This window comes from Prosopis cineraria, unplaced genomic scaffold (genome assembly GCF_029017545.1).
Source record: "Prosopis cineraria cultivar Desert tree isolate PC_DT_omini unplaced genomic scaffold, ASM2901754v1 PC4, whole genome shotgun sequence".
Lineage (NCBI taxonomy): Eukaryota > Viridiplantae > Streptophyta > Magnoliopsida > Fabales > Fabaceae > Prosopis > Prosopis cineraria.
The window spans coordinates 42,781,411-42,803,020 of record NW_026555335.1 but is presented as its reverse complement, the minus strand read 5'-3'; the positions used below and the strand labels follow the sequence as shown (position 1 = coordinate 42,803,020).

The 21,610-nt window shown below is 31.7% G+C and overlaps 1 protein-coding gene across 3 annotated transcripts; it reads left to right on the top strand.

Annotated features, from left to right (window-relative positions):
* Nucleotides 1-9,218: 9,218 nt before the first annotated feature.
* LOC129309315 (cleavage stimulation factor subunit 50) lies at nucleotides 9,219-14,400 on the top strand. 3 transcript variants are annotated; one of them, XM_054950849.1, is made up of 14 exons: nucleotides 9,219-9,707; nucleotides 9,909-9,992; nucleotides 10,075-10,187; nucleotides 10,675-10,744; nucleotides 10,864-10,947; nucleotides 11,025-11,111; nucleotides 11,747-11,817; nucleotides 11,955-12,006; nucleotides 12,093-12,150; nucleotides 12,806-12,906; nucleotides 13,032-13,186; nucleotides 13,293-13,401; nucleotides 13,720-13,776; nucleotides 13,864-14,400. In XM_054950849.1, the coding sequence occupies exons 1-14, from the start codon at nucleotides 9,606-9,608 to the stop codon at nucleotides 14,017-14,019; spliced, it is 1,299 nt and encodes a 432-aa protein (XP_054806824.1). In that variant the 5' UTR covers nucleotides 9,219-9,605; the 3' UTR covers nucleotides 14,020-14,400. The 3 variants fall into 3 exon arrangements, with proteins under 3 accessions (XP_054806824.1, XP_054806826.1, XP_054806825.1); XM_054950851.1 differs by lacking the exon at nucleotides 9,219-9,707 and having other exon boundaries at nucleotides 9,907-9,992; nucleotides 10,085-10,187; nucleotides 10,875-10,947; XM_054950850.1 differs by lacking the exon at nucleotides 9,219-9,707 and having other exon boundaries at nucleotides 10,875-10,947.
* The last annotated feature ends 7,210 nt before the right edge of the window (nucleotides 14,401-21,610 follow it).

Sequence of the window (21,610 nt, the reverse complement as noted above, 5' to 3'; positions counted from 1 at the left end):
GTAGCCACTTGGCATTTAGGAAAAAAAAAATCCACACTTCTTGTCCCTTGGTTCTCAGCAACGTCAATCTCTCCAACCTAAAACCCAATCCTTAGATTTTTTTTTTTTTTTTTACTGTCATCAATAGATTGTCATTTGCAATAGGGTTCGTAATCAAGTATTAAAAACCCAACTCAAGCTTCATATCTAATCTCTAAAGAAAAATCAACCAATAAAGGAAAAAAAAAAAAAATCTCAATATCTAGTTTCAGTTTCAGACGAGGGAGAATAGCCCGACAACCATAGTCCAAGGAGAAACATACATTCGAAGCAGGTTAGACAGTTCAAGGGAGCAAAAGGGAAGACTGGAAATCTAGAACACTAAGCTGAAGAATCAAACCCAAAACACTAAAATCAAACCTGTTCAAGCAAGGTAAAAACAATTGAATCCATATCAATAATAATCGAACCGATTTCAAGCAGCTCAAAAGCAATCAAACCCAGTTTAAGCATGTTAAAAATACAAAATTAAACCCAGTTCAGCAATGAAACCGTCACCATCGTTCGTTGTTTCTAGCCCCATTTTCTTTCGTCTTCTTCAGGGCAGTACCACCACCGGCTTCACCTCTCTAATTTCCCTTTTCTTCCTTCCAGTCATCACCTCTCAAAGCGTCTTCCTCATCCTCAACCCCATCCATCGATCCCTCATTTCCTAAGCCAAGACGCATTCTAACCCCTTTGCTCCAAACCCTAAATCCTCAATAATATCGAAGCTCTTCGGTCTCTCATGGAGCTTAAGATGAGGGCACATAAAATTGAAGAGGCTATTCGGGTCATTAACCGTTTGATTGAACTTAAACCCTAAGACTTTGAGTGGCTATTCGCGCTTATAAAGATCACGAGTTCACGGCGGATGAAGATAGATTTGAAGGTCTTCACTAACGTTGGTGCACGAGTTCATCGTGGCGCGGTCGAAGAATCTCAATGGCAGGTTGGGAGAAGGAGACGACGGCAAGAGAAAAGTGGAAGGGTCTCAACTGATCTCCAGTGGAGAAGAATGGGCTTTTTTACCAAAATACTATACACACACTAAACAAATTCTGAAAATGCTACAGCATGTAAAGTTGTTCTTAAAATACTATACAAAAAATTATTCATAAAAAGAATAAATTTAAGGTTTTGAAAAAATCATTCTTATCTAAAAGGATTTTAAAATCAAAAATTAATTTTTATTTAAGTAAAAGTGAAATTATTCATTGCCTAAACAATTTTAATTTATTATTACTAATTTGATATTTTATTTTTAATTTTTTTAATTTTTTAACTTGTGATCATTTTGTTAAAATTTTCAAAACCCTCAGGCTTAGCTTCTGCTTTTCACATAAGAATAAAAAATTCATGCACAATGGCTATATAAATGGCCAAAAAACATGAAAACACAATAATAAAGTTGAAGCCACATTGTGTGAAATCAATTTTTTTACCGACATATCATACAATATAAAAGAAAATACTAAAATGTTACATTTAAAATCATGCAAGGGGAGAATAATTTTTTAAAATTCATTATACTAAGAAAAATTTATTCAATGTGTCCATTTAGTTCTTTCAAAATTTATTCTTGGCAAAAATAATTTATGAACTTTAGTTGCACCTTATAATCACAATAATAATTTAGTAATCATTTGAATGAAAATAATAAATAATAATTGTTACTAATATGATTAAGGAATTATTATGAGGTGTATTAAATTAAAAATTATTAATAATAAATAAATAATTATTAGATTTATGAAAATTAATAATGAATGATTAAGTTATATGAATAAAAAGTAAAAATTAATTTACCTCACAAATACTGACTTTTGATGTCACATCTTATTCTCCTTCTCATACGTTGTGGCCATTATTTTTGTTGTATGTTTCCCTCTTCTTGAAATTCAAGTGTTTCATTTATTTATGTAGTCAGCTTATTCAAATCAAACTAAGGTGATTCAATTAAAGAAATTGATTGTCGAGGGGTGGCATATGCTTCATTTAATGGTTCACTATGTTTAAAAATAAAGGTATTGTATTCAACAGAAAATAATACAGGATTATCAAGTAAAGACATGAATGATCCGAAATGAGTAGGCATGAGTAAGTTAAAAAGAGATGATGATGAGAGTGGCATGTAATGAGACTTAAATTGAGTGAGATTGAGAGAGATGAAAGGAGGTGATGATAATGATGAGACTGGCATGTAATGAGATTGACTAAAATTTTAAGGCTCTTATTTCCCTACATTTTCATTTTCAATTAATGGTTGAGTGGACAAGTAGCCATCACATCACTTACTGGGCCTATCTCGAGGAATTTATAGATGAGGCAACTTAACTTTTGGTGGAGTAAGCTGATAGTCCTTGTTAAAAGTTGAAAAATTATTAAGAAAATGTACCTTAATTAGATGAAAAATCAAGCTTTAAGCAGATAAAAGGAAGAAAATGCAAACTTTGATCACAACACTAACACCAATAACTAGAATAGAGAAATGGAATAGAAATAAAAAATTTAAAGTTTGAGTAAGAAAAAAATTATAGAGCACGAGAAATGAAATAGGCAGGAAATAAAGCAAGAATGAAAAGTGTAGGAATAAAATGTTAGAACACTAGATAAATAAGAGCAAATAATATTATATTCAATCTTACTAACTCATGAATAAAATGAGAAGAGAAAAAATTACCTCACACTATCTAGCTTCAACTTATCTGATGCCTCTTTATGTTTTCAACCATTTATGCAGTCACTGCCTATGAATTTTTTATTTTTGTGTGAAAAGCAAAAGCTAAACTTAGGGGGTTTTGAAGATTTTGACAAAATGATCACGGGTTAAAAGAATGCAAGGACTGGAAATAAACCTTAAATCAGCAATAATAACCTGAAATCATTTAGGCAGTAAACAATTTCACTTTTAATGAAACAAAAAAATTAATTTTTGATTTTAAAATCATTCCAGACAAAAATAATTTCTTTAAAACTTCAAACTCATTCCTCTCATGAGTGATTTTTTTTCAAGACTTGTTTCTTTTACTATATTCAGTATTTTAGTAAAAAAGCCAAAAGAATGAGAAGATGAATAGATTTGAGTTGGGTTTGACAAGTCATCCACGTGAGACCACTTGTTATTTTGCTTGGTCACTACTAGAAAAATGGGATTTAGCAATCTCTCGCTGAATGCTATTTTCCCTCACTAAATTGTGCTTCAGCAAGAGGTTTTGCCTTCCATTAAATTCATAATTAATAAAAGGCATGTTAAATTTTATGAAGAATTATATTTCTTTTATTAATTAGCGAGGAATTTAACGAGAAACTGAATCCCTCACTAATACTATTCAAAATCTGATAGCGTTAGCAAAGAAATAGTGAGGGATTAGTCCCTCACTAATACTAGCAAGAGACTAATCCCTCACTAATCCTATTCAAATAAGAGCACATTAGTAAGGGAATAATGAGGGATAAGACCCCCATTAAATCCCTCACTAATATTTTATAATTTTGAAAAAAAAAATCCTTATTTCCTTACTAATTTAATATAGCAAATCTTTCTACATTTACATTTCTAATCACAATCCATAATCAAATTAATATAACAAAAATTCAATATTGCATTAATCATAGTTATAAAGTTCAAACTACTTTATACATTGAAAGTTGAGAAAAATATAAGGGAGTGCGTAGAAAGTTGAAAGCACTCATACAAAAGTTCCTTTAACCATGCTTGAGCCAATTCTTCAGAACAGAGAGAGGCTTGAGTTTGAATGAAGCCATCATCTATATCTTGTTGGGTTAGTTGTTCACTTGCACATTCATTTTCAAGCTCCATAACATTATTACCATTTCCTTTTTGTCCATCTTCCTCCTCAACAATCTCTTCAGATATTCAAGCCCCACAACTGATAATCTCATAAGCCCATAAATACAATCATGTTCTGCACTCTAATGAAGAAGAAGAATTAGGCATTAAGAAGCCCATTCTTGTCCAGCATTGCGAAGATATCTGGTCATTGCTATTTTCCAGCATTCTGATGAAGTTTCTTAGGAAAATAGAAGTGAAAAAAACCAAAGGACTGAAAAAAGTATTCTCCACCTTTAGTCATTGCTATTGGCTTATCAACTTAATCAATTTGGTTAATGCTATTCCACACTAAATGAAGCTTTGCAATTTCGCTAATAAGTTGACTGAAATTGAATTTGGTAAAGAGATCTTTAAAACAAGCAAAGCCATCAGCTATGAATATATTATCAATCCAAATTAAAACAAACAATGAATAATCTTAAAAAAAAAAGAAAATTAGACGTTACGAAACCAAAACTTCATTCATTAATGACTTGTCTCATCTAGTAAACAGAGCATATAGAAGTTACAAATTTACCATTCAACTCATTACCTTTAACAGGTCAATTCCTGAAATCAAAGTCCTTAATGGTATGCCCATTACTTGAACTCTCAGAAACCTCCTTCTTAATATCTGAAATCGTCTTCTTTCTCTAACTTTAAAAGAAATCAACACTTACTTCTGGTACCACCAAGCAAGATACACTGGCATGCAGTAGATCATTTGATATTGCATCAAATTTGAATTTCACAACTGGTACATGAGCATCTGTGATAGAGCACAATGGCGTCTTGCAATCTATGTAGCCGACCCCACCTAGTGGGATAAAGGTTTGTTGTTGTTGTTGTTGTTATACATGAGCATCTGGAACTAGTTGCAGTTCAGAGACTTCATCCATGTTAGCCAAAATGTTGTGCAATACAAAGAAAAAATCCTCTTGATGAAAAAACCCTCCTGAATCTCTCGTGATGCATGATATAGAAGCTAAAGAACTAGTTTAATAATTATGCAAGTGTGCTAGAAATGAGTTCTTTAATTACATAGAGTTAGAGCCTATAAATCCTTACTCCTGACAAAGTTTAGTGCAAACATAATTAAAAATTCCCAAGTCACATACCGCACAAGACAGGATATTGAATTCTCCTATCAATATTTTTGGAATGAAGTACTACATGCATAAATGAGAACCCATAAATAATAAGAGATGCACAATCACCTATCCAAGTTGATGTAGGACCTCTTTTTTCTTGGCAGCCAGCCACCTCTTTGCTTTTATATAGCCCCGAATGAACTAGAAACTTCCACGCCCAAGAAAAAAAATATCAATAATTCAATATAGTATTTAGACTTGCGAAAGTAAGGTACTTTAACAAACCCAGAATATGAAAATTGGATTAAATAGAAAATCGGATCCCTAAAACTCAATAAACACCAACATGAAGAGAAGATCTAAACAAATAATAATAGAAGGAAAGACCTAATGCGAGCAGAAGTGGAAAAGGGGGAATTTCCACAAGAACTTATGATGAGTTTCTTCCTCACTACATAATACTGCAAGAGTTGACAAACCATTTTAGCACCAAATAGATGAGTTTCCAGGAGAAGACAACGATTAAGGTGAGCCAGTACCTTTTATCTAGAGAACGCCGTTGCTAGACAATGGTGGCGTCGCAGGAGGAGGAATTGAGGAGCACAATGACGTTGCAGGAGGAGGAGGGGCATGGCGTGAAATGCTAACACGTAACCGAGAAGGTGTGAATGAGAGAGAACCGGATAGTGGCTGACTGAAAGTGAGAGTAAGTTAGGTTACAAAGCGTTTGGGAGGGAATTTTTTTTCCCCCTCGTGTTAGACATTGGATGATAGGAGGGAATGAATATTCTGATACTTCAAAAAAAAAAGGGAATGAATGCATGTTGCCGTAAAACATATTTCACCCTAAAAAAATGAGGAGAAAAATAATAATTTTATGTAAAGAAAATATTAGAAACGTTAAAGAAAATATAATTTTTTAATAAAGAGAAATAAAAATTAAAATTAAAATATCTCACTAATTATCTTAATTCAAATAGTCATAAAATTACTTTGTTAATTATCTTATTTTAAAGAGAAATTATAATTTTTTGTTATGTTTTTAACTAATTATCTTATTTTAGAGAGTAATTAATATCCCTTTGCTATTTTTTTGCTAATTATTTACTTTAGAGAGAAATTATTAGTCAATTGCTATTTTTTTCATTAATTATTTTATTTTAAGGATGAATTATAGTTAGAGAGGAATTATAATCCCTTACTAATTTTTTTATTTTAGAGAAAAATTAATAATATCTCGTTATTTTTTATCATTAATTTTAAATCAAGCTATGAAATTAATATTCTTTGCTAACATGGCATTTGAAAGAGGAATGGATAATCTCTTACTAAATTTTTTCTTTAATTTATATTTTCTAATAATGGTCAAACAAACTTATTTAACGATCAACATGAGCTTGAGATCATGGTGGGGCAAAAATTGCTTAGTTTTTTAAAGTTTTGAAACAGAATTACTCTAACTAAAAGGTAAAGATGTCCAATATTCCTTTTAAAAAACTCCTGGGGCATTTTTTTTCCTCATAACCCATCTTTATTTACAAGTTATAATTTCTCATTCAATTCTTATGATTCTTTGAATAAAAGTTGTTATTTTTTAAATAAAAGTTATGATTAAAATTTTTTATTTTAAAAATTTATTTTTCAATAACATAAATTACACTTAACAAGTTGTATTTTTTTGTCCAGCTTTTGTAATTTACAAAACAAAGTATTATTCTTTAAGTAAAAGTTGTGACCAATGCATGTTTTTCAATAATAAAAATTAAACTTGATAAGTTATAATTTCTTATTCAACTCTTAATATTCACATAACAAAAATTATTATTCTTTAAATAAAAAGTTGTGATCGAGACTTGTTATTTTAAATAATGATAAAATAATATTTTTATTTTAAAATTTATTGATATAAAAGTTCTTAAAAATTTCAGTAAAATTATAACATTTTAAAAAATTAAATTATCATTTATATAATTTAAAAAAATTATTATCATTTTTTCTATTAATTAATATTATAATAAGAGGAGGTCACATTTTTTTTTTTTTCAAATCCTCGTGCTTCATTAGAGAACCTTAAAACTTAGTCATGATTGAATCCATAGCATTGTACGGTTCAGAAAACAGCAAGCTCAGAGGTGATGTCAGCTGGAAGCATTCATCGTCTACTGTACGTCTGTACCTGCTTTTTCAAAAGTCAAACATAAAATTGATATGACTATAACCCCCTTTAAAATTCGCATGGTAATTTCTCTCATTACTTTTTTATACCCTTAAATGTTATTTCTTCAATGTAAATTGTTAGTAAAATTTAATCACTAGTTATTCTTGTAACATTTATTTCTTTGATCTCATTTATAAATAATTTTTATCATATTTTATTAGAACTAAAGTAAATTTTAAAATTTATTAATTTTATTTTTTTAAAATTCCATGTTATCCATGTTAAATGCATTCTTAAAAAGTGTTTTACTTTCCTAGATCAGCATTGAATAAGGTAAAAATGAAAAACTGCATTAATAACTAATCTATGTAATGCTTTGTTAAAAAAAAAAACACAAAAAAAACTCCTCCAAGTATCTTATAAAAAGAATTGAAGTGAGTATTTAAGAATTATGATAACTACATACAAGTATCCTGCGCAATGTTTTCAGAATCAGACCAGACATTGAACCGAAAAAGTCAGCGGTTCATGGTTCGCATGGTTCAACCGGTTGGACCAATGGTCCAACCGGTGACGTAACAATTAAATTAAAAAAAATTATATATGTATATAATAATTTAAATATAAGAAATACATATGAAATTACTATTTAACTTTAAAAAAATTAAATATTTTAAGTTTATCATGACTTAACAAGCCATATGATACAATATAATATCAAATGATTAAAAAAAATAGTCATTTTTTTTAAAATTTGATAAAAAATAAAAAAAAATTTTTTTGAACAGTCCGGTTTTTGAAAACCGGATCCGGTTCCCGATCCGACCGTCGGTTCGAAACGGCTCAAACCGGCTCAACTCTTAAAACAGTTTTTTCCTTTGAACCAGACTGGAAACCAGACCGGTCGACGGTCCGATCTGCCGGTCCGGTCTGGTTTTCAAAACAGTGATCCTGCGTTATAAATTATAAATAATTTAAAAAATAAATTTCATTGTTGCAAACTTATAAATAATATAACTTATTATAATTTCATATTTTATATTGCTAGTCATTGTTTTGAAAATGAAGATATCTATGAATAATAAAAAAAATAAAGTTAAAAGAATTGATTTCAATCCATAATAACCTATTATTCTCTCTATTAAAAAAAATATAAAGTATTTTTTAAGAAGTTGAATATTTAAAAAAATGTAAGATATTTTTTAGTCTTTTGAAGTATAATTATTACTTTTTTTAAAAAATATCTCTATTGATAATTATTTTATATGTATTATAAGGTATTTAATATGGGTAAATATAAAAAAATAAAATTAATTTAAAAATAAATAATTATTTTATTAAAAATGATATTCAATTAAAAATATCTTTTATTTTTTAAAAAAAGGAGTATACATTAGCAATCTATTGTTATCCAAGAATTAGGACATTTGGTTAGTCGGATAATGATTTTTTTTTTGGGGGGGGGTTTTAAGGATATATTTTTGACAGTAAGAACAATTTATTGAGAAAAGGATGGTAGTACATCCTAAATCAAGAACCCTTTCTTCGTCCACCAAAAAAAAAAAAAACCCTTTCTCTTTTGAAATTATTTGTAGGAGAAGTCTAAGGAGAATGACTGATAATTTTAAAGAAATTAATTAATTTAAATTAAATTTTAAAATATTAAATTTTAAAAATTTAAAAATTTAACTTTTAATTTTATAATTTTATAATTATAATTTATTTTTTAAACTTTAATATAATTGAAGAATAATTAAATTTATTTTTTATTAAAATTTAAAATATAAGTTGTGAATTCATGATAATAAAATTATAAAATTAAAAGTTAAACTTGTAAATTTATAAATTTTAATACTTTAAGACTTATTTGAATTAATTACTCTCTTTGAGATCTATTTGTAATTTTTTCAAAAGTCTAAAACAAACTGGATCTTAAATAAAACCAATACAAAAACTGAAATTGGAATTAAAAATGCCTTTTGTATTCTTTAAAAAAAAAAAGGGCTTTCGTATGCTTTATTAAAAGGAAAATAACCAAGCAAGAAATGTAGAGTATAACAATGAATAAGTTGAAATAAAGAGTTGGAAAGTGCTTGGCCAAAGAGTTGGAAAGTGCTTTGAAAAAATAGCAAATCGAAGTTGCTAAAACTAATGATAATCTGAATTAACAAAAGGGAGAGCAATCCTGAATGACCTTATGTTTACGAGAATAAGAAATGCGTGGGAAGTGGCCTGCTGCAACAATCTTCGCCCAAACATCACAACCTGTAAAAGGAAATTTCATCTACAGTTGGTTCCAATCCTGAAAATCTCACTCCAAAAAAATTAATTATCGATTTTTTTTTTTTTTTGTGCCCCGCAAAGCAGTGATTTTGGGTAATGAGTTTTTCTCCCTAAACACCTCATAGTCATGGTGATGACTGGGAAATAAGAAATTAATCAAAGCAGATCTCGACTATAGGGTTTTAGGAAGAGGAAAATTAGGGTTTTTTCGCGCAGGAAGATGGATAGCTCCAGCTTGGATCAAACTCTGCAAGAGGGCAAGCTCTTCAGACAGGTCAATTCGCTAATTGTAGCGCATCTTCGAGACAACAATCTGACTCAGGCAAGCAATTCGTTCTTCATGAGTTTTAGGTGTTTTTGAAGCTTAATTTAATAGTTACTGGATACTGGATGCTGCGTTAATCAAGCATCAAGAAACTAGAGGTGCTTCTGTTTTTGAAGTTTAGCCTTACTTTTAGACGTAGGCAAGTAAGTAGCTCTAATCAAATGTTCGAATTTGAAGTTGGGGATGCTGTTTCTGTAGGCTGCAAGTGCTGTTGCTTCGGCTACTATGACACCGCTCAATGTGGAAGCCCTGCCGAACAAACTTCTTGAGTTGGTTGCTAAGGTTCTTGCTTTCTCCTGCACTCATCTCTTTCTAACTCTTTGATATTAGCGAAATAGAACTGCTGGTCCTAAAGAAATAGCAGGGTCTTGCAGCGGAAAAATTCGAGACGTTAAGAGAGACTACGTCAGATTCATTTTATGATTTGGGTGCGGCAGTTTCTGTTCCCCTCGCTCGCGCAGCTGCTGTTGATTTCAGGCAATTTTATTGATCGACCTTGTTTCATCTTGTGTGGCATGTCCATCCAATGCAATTCAAGTCTCTGATTCTAGTTTAAGAAATGCACCATGCACTCAGTAACAACTGTTGGGTCTGCTTATTCTGAATAAAATTGAATTTTTTTTCCTTCTAGAAAATGAAAAAGCGGGTCATAATTTTGAAATTTGCCTGGTGATATGTTTTACAGTATTAGTTGTTGGTTTCTTTTGCCTTAGTTATGTTAATAATAATATTTTTTTTTTCTGGGTGATTATTCTGACCACAAATTAAATCAACTCAGAATGATAAAGAATTTTTTGAATAATACTTCAGTCTCATTCCATGCCATGCAATACCTTTGAAGCTCCAGCATTTTAATGTATCAGCTAGTGTTGTCTGTATGGTAGATTTTAGTTCCTCAGTCAGTGATAAAGTCTTTGAAAGAAGATGAAAACAGATTGTTGATGAAAGAGTTTTGTTATAACAGTGTGCAAGACTGGAAAGGCTCATCGAAGAGCTTTCCTAAGCATGAGACACGACACCTTTCAGAACATAAGGTATGGAATGTATGGCACATAAGTAATAATCCACATGACTTCAGCATCAGCATGTCAAGGCATGATTGAGCATTTACTTCTGTGGCTGTGTGTTTTGGACTGATCTGCTGAATTTCTAGAATATTGCTAGATGTGCTAGGTTTAGTCCTGATGGGAGGTTTGTTGCCACAGGAAGTGCAGATACATCAATAAAGCTATTTGAGGTGCTGATTCCTTTTGTATATGTATAACTCTTTCTTTGATATCACTATAACTAATGTGCATGCATTTTCTATTGCAGGTTGCAAAGATTAAGCAAATGCTACTCCCGGATGCCAAAGATGGACCTGTTCGACCTGTCATACGAACATTTTATGATCATACACAAGTATATCTGCCTGAAATTTTAACCTTCTACACCAAATCTGATGAAAATCTTGTGTGGGAGTGTTTCTTCAATCTCAAAATCATAAATTTTTAAAGGATTTATATTAAAAAGTTAGCCAATGCACTGATTCATGTTAGCTTGGATTTGTGACAGTGGTGCAATCTGAAACTCTGGCATGGAAAATTCAATAATTTTTACACCTAAAGGGCCTAATAATTTTTTATATAGTCCATATTCAGATTTAGTGAAACAAAATAAAGTTACTTTTTGGATACTGCTTGAAGAAATTATATAGACCTTTGATGGAGAGCCCACATGCTTTTGAAGAAAAAACAGAAAACTTCTGGGAATGTAGCCTTTGAATTGGAAACAAATTTTGTACATGTTCTGTTCTTGGATAAATTAAATTGCAATTCACTAGATATGTGGGAATCCTTGGAAAAAAATTATTGTCATACTGAATTTACTGATTCCTAAACATCATTTTCATATATCAAGCTTTCTATTGGTAGCGATCAGTTTTGGAAAATTGCTTCTTTTTTGTTCTCTCATTGTTCATAATATTAACCATAAAGTACATGAAATAGTCCTCTGAGTCTTTCCTTGTATCTTTAATATCTCTTGTGCACTTGCAGCCAATAAATGATCTGGATTTTCATCCGCAAGGTTCCATCCTTATTTCTGGGGCTAAAGACCAGACAATAAAGTATGGCCTCTTCCAGGATTAATTTATGATGTTTTTGCTATCATATGTACCTCAATTGTACATTTTCCTTGTTTCTCCATCCTTGCTATTTTAAAAATGACCTTCTAACCTGACTTGCTAGTTTTGAAACCTTTTAGGTTTTTTGATATCTCAAAAACTAATGCAAAGAGAGCATACAGGGTTATCCAGGTTGTTTCATTTTGTGAGTGTTAGCAGCAAGTGAGCATGATGTGAGAATGATGCATAATATTTTTTTTTATTTTTTTTTCTCACAGGACACACACAATGTGCGTTCTGTGTCTTTTCATCCCTCAGGGGATTTTCTTTTGGCAGGTAAACACATGTTTCACATTTACTGCTGTGGCTTTATGATGTATGCTAACTGTATCCATTTGTTATCTAAAATCTATTTGATCTCCGTGGCTGTAGGCTGCAGGTTTGTTTCTAGTTCTTTATGGCATCTATATTAGTTATTACATGTCATGTTGGCATATGTTTCTGACTAAATAATTTTAAACTTGCGCTACTTTTGGTTGGTATGATGGTCTCAATAGAAAGGTATATTGTTTATGTATTTATCGTTCTACAACTTCTCTCTGGTTTATTAGCTCAGATAATATAACTATGTGCAGTTTGAATATTTTCCATTAAAGGGAACTCAATTTGAAAAGAGATTTCAAATATAGTAAATATATTCCGGAAACAGTCTCTTAATTTCAAGAGCAACTGTTTTTTAGTGAATCAGGAATAAGATGTGCATTGTAAATAACAACACAAAAAATATAGAAATGTGAAATGTGGAGAGACCCACATGGTGACTTGCTTGCTTACCGTATCATTTTAAATTCAGCATATACATATAGGTACGAATGTTGTTTCTGTATTTCCTATATTTAGGAACCTTCTTTTCCCCAATTTCACGCTTAAGTTGGTTACCGGTTGCCATTCATCAGTGAGATCAACGATGACAAATATCCTTTTTTGACAGGAACTGATCATCCAATTCCACATTTGTATGATATCAATACCTTTAAATGTTTTTTACCTGCAAATATTCCAGATATTGGCATCAATGGAGCCATAAACCAGGCATGTTTAACACTCTCTTCCTTGTCCACAAACTACCAAATATCTGCTTTCATGTACCTTTTTTTGTTTTGGCATTTTATATCATATATGATGATTCTATTATGATTTCATTCTTGATTATGCAGATCAGATATTCTTGTACGGGAGGCATGTATGTTACAGCATCTAAAGATGGTGTCATTCGATTGTGGGATGGTGTTACTGCTAATTGCGTGCGCTCAATAATTGGAGCACATGGAACAACAGAAGTCACAAGTGCAAATTTTACTAGAGATCAAAGGTATTTCTAGCCTTAAAAGTGTCTTGGGGGAAAATATGTCCAAGGTATTTCATCTATCTAATCGAGTTAAAGTTGGCGTAGCAACATAACTAGCTGAATTTTCTAGATTTGTGCTTTCTTCCGGGAAGGATTCTACTATAAAACTTTGGGAAGTTAGCTCTGGAAGGTTAGTTAAACAATATCTTGGAGCCACACATACTCAGTTAAGATGTCAGGTATGGATATATGTGCTTCTATGCTCTTTTGAAATCATCCCCATTCAATCCAATTGATACTATTACTCTTGTGATTCCAGCAGCTCACTATGCTTGAATTTTTCACTATTCTTTTACATTCTTTTATGTTTTATTTTCCTCCTTATTTTTTTAGGTTTAGGTGGGTTTTCAATTTAAAAATTACCCCTGTAGTTTCTTTTTGTCACAATGAATGAATTAGTGTCTCCCGCTATTATTGGATATTAAAAGCTTTTTGTGAGAGCTTCAACAGATCCTGATCTAGAGTCTGAAAGTATTGTTTTGCGTGCTTCTTCGTAGGCCATTTTTAATGACACGGAAGAATTTGTTCTCTCAATGGATGAATTGAGCAACGAGGTTTGTTGGGCTGTGTCTTTGACTGCAGTGATTTCTTCAAGGCTTTATATGAATTTAGTTTGAGGATTCTTCTGGTGTGGTTTGCAGATTGTTACGTGGGATGCCATGACAACAGAACAAGTGGCAAAGTGGCCTTCAAATCATGCGGGTGTGCCCCGCTGGCTTGAACACTCACCAGTGGAGCCTGCTTTTGTTTCCTGCGGAACCGATAGGTCAATTCGGTACTGGAAAGAAATTGCGTGATAATGCGCTCGGGAATGGCTTGGTTAAGGTTTTTGACGGAACATTTCATGTAAAACAAAGGAATTTCTTCTCATCGCTTGCTGAATCAGTCAATTCATGTCTTTACCCCTTAATTAGTTAATAGTATAGTGCTTATTGATCCAAGCAAGTTAGGCGACTATTTAATGAATCAGTTATTTTAGTCAGTTAATGATTAAGATAGCCATGACTATGTAATGAATCATTAAAAAAAACCTTTTGCACCATACTGGGAATGCCAATAAGTTATGGCTGGCAACTGGCATACACTGGAGCCTAGAATTCAGTTTGAAACCCCAATTCAGGATGTAAAATCATCGCGAGATTCTGTATCATTCTTATTATTATTATTTTTTATCTGTATCTATAGTATTAGATTATACTTCTTTAAAGCTTAATATTTTATACGCAACGCAAGGGCTAGTAAATCTAGGCATTACTAAATCCTTTTAAAATATAGATTTTTGCAAACCCAAGAATTCGGTCATCTCTTGGCTCAGTTCTTCCTTCTTCTCCAGCGGTCAATAGGTTCTAAACCCACATGTTCCCTTGTGAGACCATCAATCTTTTCGGTTTCTTCACGAAATTTAGTCGGATGATTATGAGCACATAATTTCACCATCAACAAATAAGTTTTGATCCCAGGCTCGCATTCGTTTGCTTTCATCTTCGCAAAAACGCCCAATCACAATGCACCGTCTATTCTCTATATGCCACACAAAGTCTTCAGGAACTGGTAGCAGGCCTTCTCATCAAGGCCTTCACCAAACCCGGCAGATTTCATCCTGTTAAATCATTTCATCCCCCTCTTCTAATCTTGCAGCCTGATACAAACTCTAATTAGAATAAGAACGTGGTCGCATTGGGATAGCAACCCCATTCTCTGGTTCTGTAAAACAACTTCATTGTATCTTCAGTTCTCCTAATCTTGCACAAATTAGTTATCAACACATTAGAAGTTTCCACATTTAGTGGAACCCTTTTATAATCCACATCCACCAGTACCTTCTCGGCCTCTGAATCAAGGCGAAATGGATCCTTTTCTTCTACAAAGCTTGCATGCAAAATCAAGAATGGCGTTGTAAGCAGATCTCCGGAGTTCGAACACTCCACGATACATTTCCCCAGCTAGTCTTCGAGTTTCGACCAGTTTCTCTCATCAACACACCGACCCTTGATTAGCAGATCACAGATGCGAACTCATTAGTCAGATTGTTCACCATTTTCTACGCAGAACTGGCATACCCCTCTTAAAAAAAATACTGAACACCCTATACTGTGAGGTTACTTGATATAATTTTGAGAAATAAAATGAATAAAAAAACATTAATAAAAGGGGAAAATACGTTTTAATAAAAAAATAAAATAATATCTCTATAAATTAAAATTTTAAAAAATATTTTCTCTTTTTGTTTGACTTCCAAATCCTTATAATTGAGCTTTCATTTTATTCTTTAATTAGGGAAGGTCAAATGAAAATTTAAATATCTACAATTAGACCTTGATCCGAGTCTTCAATTGGAGAAGGTTAGGTAAAAATTCAAATTCCCAAATTTGTATCCTTATTTAAAATGGTAAAAGTTAAATAAAATTAATTAATATTTTTTTATTTGATGGGATTTAATCATTAGTGATGAAAACCTTAATTTTTATCTATGAAAGGGAGAGTAAGATGGTGAGTCAGAAAAAAAAAAAAGGGAGGTGGGAGGGAGAGGTGAAAGTTGAGGGAGCTTGAGACATGAAAATGGAAAAGAAAGCCTAGAGAAGTTGTAAGAGGGAGATGTGAGAGAACTAGAAGAAACAATTAAGAAATATTGAACGGAATTTGTTATGCGTTTTGTTTTGCACATTATGTGTCTAGAGTATTTCTTATGCCCATGAACATCTTAATGAGAAGGAGGCATGTACATATCTAATCTCAAGACACATCTTCTCTTCCTTTCATTATTAGTTTTTTCATCTCTATAGATTGTTGGTTGAGCATTCCTTGTTATTTGACTATGGTCTCGCCCACGCTCAGGAAAGGGAATTGACATTTTGTGGCCAAGTTTTTATCTCATTTTACACTATCCTATTCTACACATGTTTGCTTTGTCCTGATGATCACAATTTACTTGTTCACGTGTGATTGTTTTCAATGATTCAACCTCGCCCCTTATATCAACGATCACACCTCTCCTTTATTTTCAATTTTCTCACCTTCTCTTTCAAGTGTGTATTGTGAAAAGGTAACAAGTGTTAATAGGTATGTGTAACTATGTTGCAACAAATTTCATTTTGAGGGATATTAACTAATGGATGATTGATGCATCATGTCACAACGAATCTGGTTTGGCTCCTTTTTCTCATTGCTTCATTCATCTTGTTTAATTTAGTGAGATTAAATGGCTTGATGGATTTGATCTTTTCCTTAACTCACATTTTATTTAGTTATTTAATTTATTTATTTTGCCTTGCTTTTCTTTTAATTTTTCATGTTAACTCATATTGTGTGATATTTTTAGTCTCTACAGATATATAGTTAATTGGTATGCTATGTGTAGCAATAAGCTACCACAAGCATACCAATCAAAATGCTTAATTTGTATATGATGATGTTAAACTCATTTTTTGAGAAAAAAAAATTAAAAAATCTTCTCTTATAAAAAAATAAATAAACATTTTGTTAAATGATTTTTATGCTGTGTGAGATTTTAAAATTTTGACAAGCATGTAATAATTAATTTCCATATGAGACTTTTATAATTTATGGAAGAACTTCAATTTAAAATTTTTCTTCCAAAATCTTTTGTCAAATAATGAAAGAAGTCACTTTTATAAATTAAAAGGTAAATGTGCAAATTTAGTTCTAAATTATTTTTTCATGAGCACTAGGCAGTCAATAGAATAAAATAGTGCAAAATCAATGCTCAACTTTTAAAAATGATGCATCCAACAACTTCTATTGATTTTCATTTAACGGACGTTAATTTTTCATATGGAGGCCACCATTTTTTTTTATTGAAATGACACGTGACACTTTACCTCAACAAATAAAGGTATAAATTTATTTATGAACTATTTTTTGAAGAGCACTTAATAGATTCTACTATAAAAAAAGACCATCTAGCACATTTCCATCAATTTTAACCAAACGTTGTTTATTTTTAAACTTATGGGACCTACAACATATCAATTTCTCTAATTTTTTTGCATTCATTCTCAATCTCAACTCAAAAAAAAAGAAATTTTAAGAGTTCCTATCTTATGACATTCATGAGGATGATGTCAATGAAGTAGAAAAAGATAAGATTTCACTTAAATCTCTATAGCAATCCAAGCAAGATAATAGTTTGAATTGCAATATTACTATGTGTGGGAGAAGCTTGAGTTAAGCTTAATTTAGCCACGAATTATTTTTATAGAAAATAAAGTGATTGAATCAAGCTTCTCCCACACATAGTAGCATCATAATTCAAACTATTGCTTCTCTGAATTGCCACAGAGATTTAAATAAAATCTTGTCTTCCTCCTCTACTTCATTGGCATTGTTCTCATAAATGTTTTTAGATAAGAAACTTTTTGAATTTCTTTTTCTAAAGTTGAAACTAAGAATGAAGAGAAAAATATTAGAGAGATTGACATGTTGTGAGTCTCATGAGTATAAAAATAAACTGCGTATGTTCAAAATTGATAAGAAGGTATTAGATAGTTTGTTTTTATAGAGATTACCTAATGCTCTTCAAAAAATAATTTATGACTAGATTTGTACATTTGTTTGCTAATGTAGAGTGTCACATGTTATTTCAACAAAAAATTTGTGTGCCCCACATAAAAAGTTAATGTCCATTAAACAAAAATTAATGAAAACTACTAGATGCTTCATTTTTTAAAGGTGAGAATTTACTTTACATCACCTAATACTATAGGTTACCCAATGTTCATGGAAAAGTAGTTGCGGTTCAAATTTACACCTTTACCTTAAATTAAAAGATACAAACCCAATCAAAAAATAATTTTCAAAAATTAACAAATTACTCTTGTAAAAGCCACCAACAATGTAATATGTATTTTTACCCTTAAACTATGTTAATTTTAATCCTTTTAAAGGATATGTAAGTTTTAAGTTCTCATTTTAAGTTTGATATGTAAATAAATAATATTGTTTCTTGATTTAATTTTAATTTTCTTCTTCTTTTATTTTTATAGTTTTATTAAGGATAATTAGATTATATTTAAGGTGATATTAATTTTATTTAGTGAAACTAGACCTTTCTTGTGAATGGATGAGGTAGCCAATGAAATAAGATAGATGAAGACGTAGGTTTGAAATTAGTGATTGGTTAAATTTAGAGCTGTCAATTAGGGCCGGCCCTTGAAAGGCTAGGGCCTAAACGGGCTAGCCCTAATAAGCCCGATTGTATGTTAGGGTTTCATTTTATAAGGCCCGACCTTAGCCCTTAGGGTTAAAGGGTCGACCCTCAAGGCCTCGGCCCTATTTTTTTAAAATTATTTTTTTAATTAAAAAATATATTTATAATTATAAAAAAAGTTATTATTTATAAAATTACGTTTAAGAAAATAAATTTAAATCAATTTACACCACAACAATAAAGAAAACTAAAACATTTAGGTCTAATATTAAATAATAACATCAAAGTGAATACTAATAAAAATTAAACTTAGTTAATATTATCAACTAAATTTTAATAAATAAATGAGGAATGGATGAATGTATTTAATATATTCATTTCTTTGAGTTATGTATTTAATTTTTTATTTTTTTATATTATAATTTAAAAAAAAAAATAATAAAAGGGCCTACAAGGGTCGGCCCTTTTATTTTTGAGTTTAAAAGGGCCAACTTTTTTAAGCCCGATTTATTTTTTTAAAGTTAAAATAGAAGACTGGTCCTCAATTTTTTCGAGCCTAAAAGGTCGTGCCCGTAATTGCCGGCTCTAGTTAAACCTAACACAACGTAGCCAGCTTCAGGGGAAACATTGTGTGTTTGAAGAACAAAGTTCCGCAGTGGACATGATGTGAGAGAAACCAAGCTGAAGGCATTGTGTCACGGACAGGGGGTCGGAATCTGGGTCCTTGAGAAGTTCGTCGGAGAGGGATAGGCAATAGAACCTACGTCTTCTGGGAGGCCTTGAATTGATGATCTGAAGCGCTATGAGGAGAAAGATCTGGAGAGAGAGAGAGAGAGAGAGAGAGAGAGAGAGAAGGAGCAGTGAAAACAATGGTGGATTGAGAATGCCCGATGAGGGAGGAGGGGATGGGAGGGGATTCTGAAGGAAGCAGAAGACAAGGTTGAAGCAAATAAAATGGAATGAAGGGTGAGGATTACTGGGGTAAGATCCTCCGAAGCTGCAGAGATTGAAATGGCAGCATTGTTGAGGAAGGAGAATCCCGAGCGCCAGAAGATAAGCTGGAAGAAGAAAATAAGACACCGAGGCATCGCAAAGTGTAGAGGAGATGATGAGTAACTGGACCGGGCCCAGAAGATGTTTAACGTTTTTTTTTTTTTTTTTGTAGTTTCCTATCTCTATTAGACTCTATAGTCTACATTATTAGCTAATAGAGACAGGCATGTTACTATACCTCTCTTTATAGGCCTTCTAGGCCTTGAATCCTATAGTATAATAAACTCCCCTCGCCCCCTTCTGCTGACCCCGGCAATTCCTTAACAAATGGTTTCAGGTACATTCACAAATCACAATTGGGAATTTGATTAGTTTGAGGATAATGAGGGAGCTGCCGGCACCAATAAAATAATGGACATTACACAAACTGGGAACTGTGGGCATTTGTAGGGAGTAGATGTCTTGTGTTATGGATAACAGGGCTCCGTATGAGGCCCAGCTGCCTGGGAATAAATGTTTGGCCGTTTGGTAGAACATTCTCAATGAAAAAGCCCAATATTTAGGTACGACACCATTTTTTGGTGCATTTGTAAACTTCATACGAGCATTGCATTTTTAAATCCTTCTCTTCAGGTTGAGCTAACTAAGAAGCAGTTGATTTTTAGAAAAAGAACATATGTTTCTTTGTTAATTAAAGGCTCTCTCTTTAGCATTTAGCATTATATGAAAACTCATATCAGACCGGTTAGTTCAGCCAGTGAACTGGTGACCCGACCTCTTTTTTGGTATGGGTTTCGATAGTCGAGTTGCTGGGTCAGTCGGGTCACTTTTTATTTTTTTTATTTTTTTAAAATTATAAAAACTAAATAAAAGGTAAAAAAGTTCAGCTTGAAAATTAAAAAAGCGAGACTATGGAGAGTAAGATAATTAAACTAGATTTCACTGTTTGTTGTTTGAATTTCAAATAGAGGATTTTAATTGTACGTTCAAACTTAAAAGATTCAGTATTCTTTTAAATTAATTGTGCCTTAATTATTTTAATATTTCATTACTACTGTTGGTCATTCATTTGATTGTTGCTTAGTATTTATAAATTATGACTGTCATTGTGATGATTTTAGTGTTAGTGATGATTATTTTTAAACTTTTTAATGATTGAAGGGTTGTAAATTATAATTATAAAAATGAATATTTAGAAAGTTATATTTTATTATTGTTAGACTTTTAGGTTGTTACAATTACAAAATTATTATTGTATTTGTATATTGTATTAGAGATTAGTCTTAGATTTGATTGAATATTTTCATAATTAATGTTTTTTTATTTAAATTGTATTACTTTAATCATGATCAATTTATCCTCTAGGTTGACCTCCAATTCAATCCAAGTTGAATCACTAACTCGTAACCCATTGGTTTGATTAGTTTAATGACTGGTCTGATTTTTAATATCTTACTCTATATCTTAGAACAAAAGAAAACACTATCATTTCTTCATAGGCATGGAGTAAACCTGATTGCTACTTTTTAATGCTTAAATAGAGGTTATTATTTCTGTCCTTTGATCATTTAAATTAATTTCATTTCAATCCTTGGAACTAAATTAAAATTTCAGATTTTAATGAATCTTATGTCACATCCTTGGTCCTCCGATGAATTCTCCTTTTGACAGGTATATAGAAAATTAAAAATTGAAAACTTGGATAATCATGGGGTCACCCTTATAGCTTTGATCCAAATTCTTATGACAAATTGAAACAGAGGAAGCATGCCTTTTACGTACAATAATAGAATCCAATTCGACTTGGAAAAAAAGCATGCCGTCACCCTTAATCCACATTTAAAGTCGATTGGTATATTTTCTTTAACATGCACACTTATAAAGCTAATTCAAAACTATGTTTGACGAAATATTCATTTTCTTGAATTACTTTTTTGTTTTCTCCAACGTGACTCTGTTTGACTTGGGATCGACTGAATGAAAGGCCTATCCATCATCCCTAAGTTTTGAGACGCATGCAAGCCAATCAAAATCCCACATGCCTCATTGCCAGTCTCATAATTAAGAAGACGGCTTACCTTTTGAGCTTCCAAAGCGCCCCCGCCCCCCCCAAAAAAAAAAAGACTTTCGAGCTTGCAAATTAAAATGACTTCTACTTAATACTTACACGTATAATCGACGTGCGCTACTCATGTAAGTCGATTGATTTGCTCATTGTTAATTGGATA

Bases quoted from the DNA above. Each gene is read 5' to 3' on its own strand.
- LOC129309315 (XM_054950849.1), top strand. From the start codon at position 9,606: ATGGATAGCTCCAGCTTGGATCAAACTCTGCAAGAGGGCAAGCTCTTC. The intron at 9,708-9,908 runs GCAAGCAATTCG...CTGTTTCTGTAG, and splicing joins GAGACAACAATCTGACTCAG to GCTGCAAGTGCTGTTGCTTC. The intron at 13,187-13,292 runs GTATTTCTAGCC...TGAATTTTCTAG, and splicing joins AATTTTACTAGAGATCAAAG to ATTTGTGCTTTCTTCCGGGA.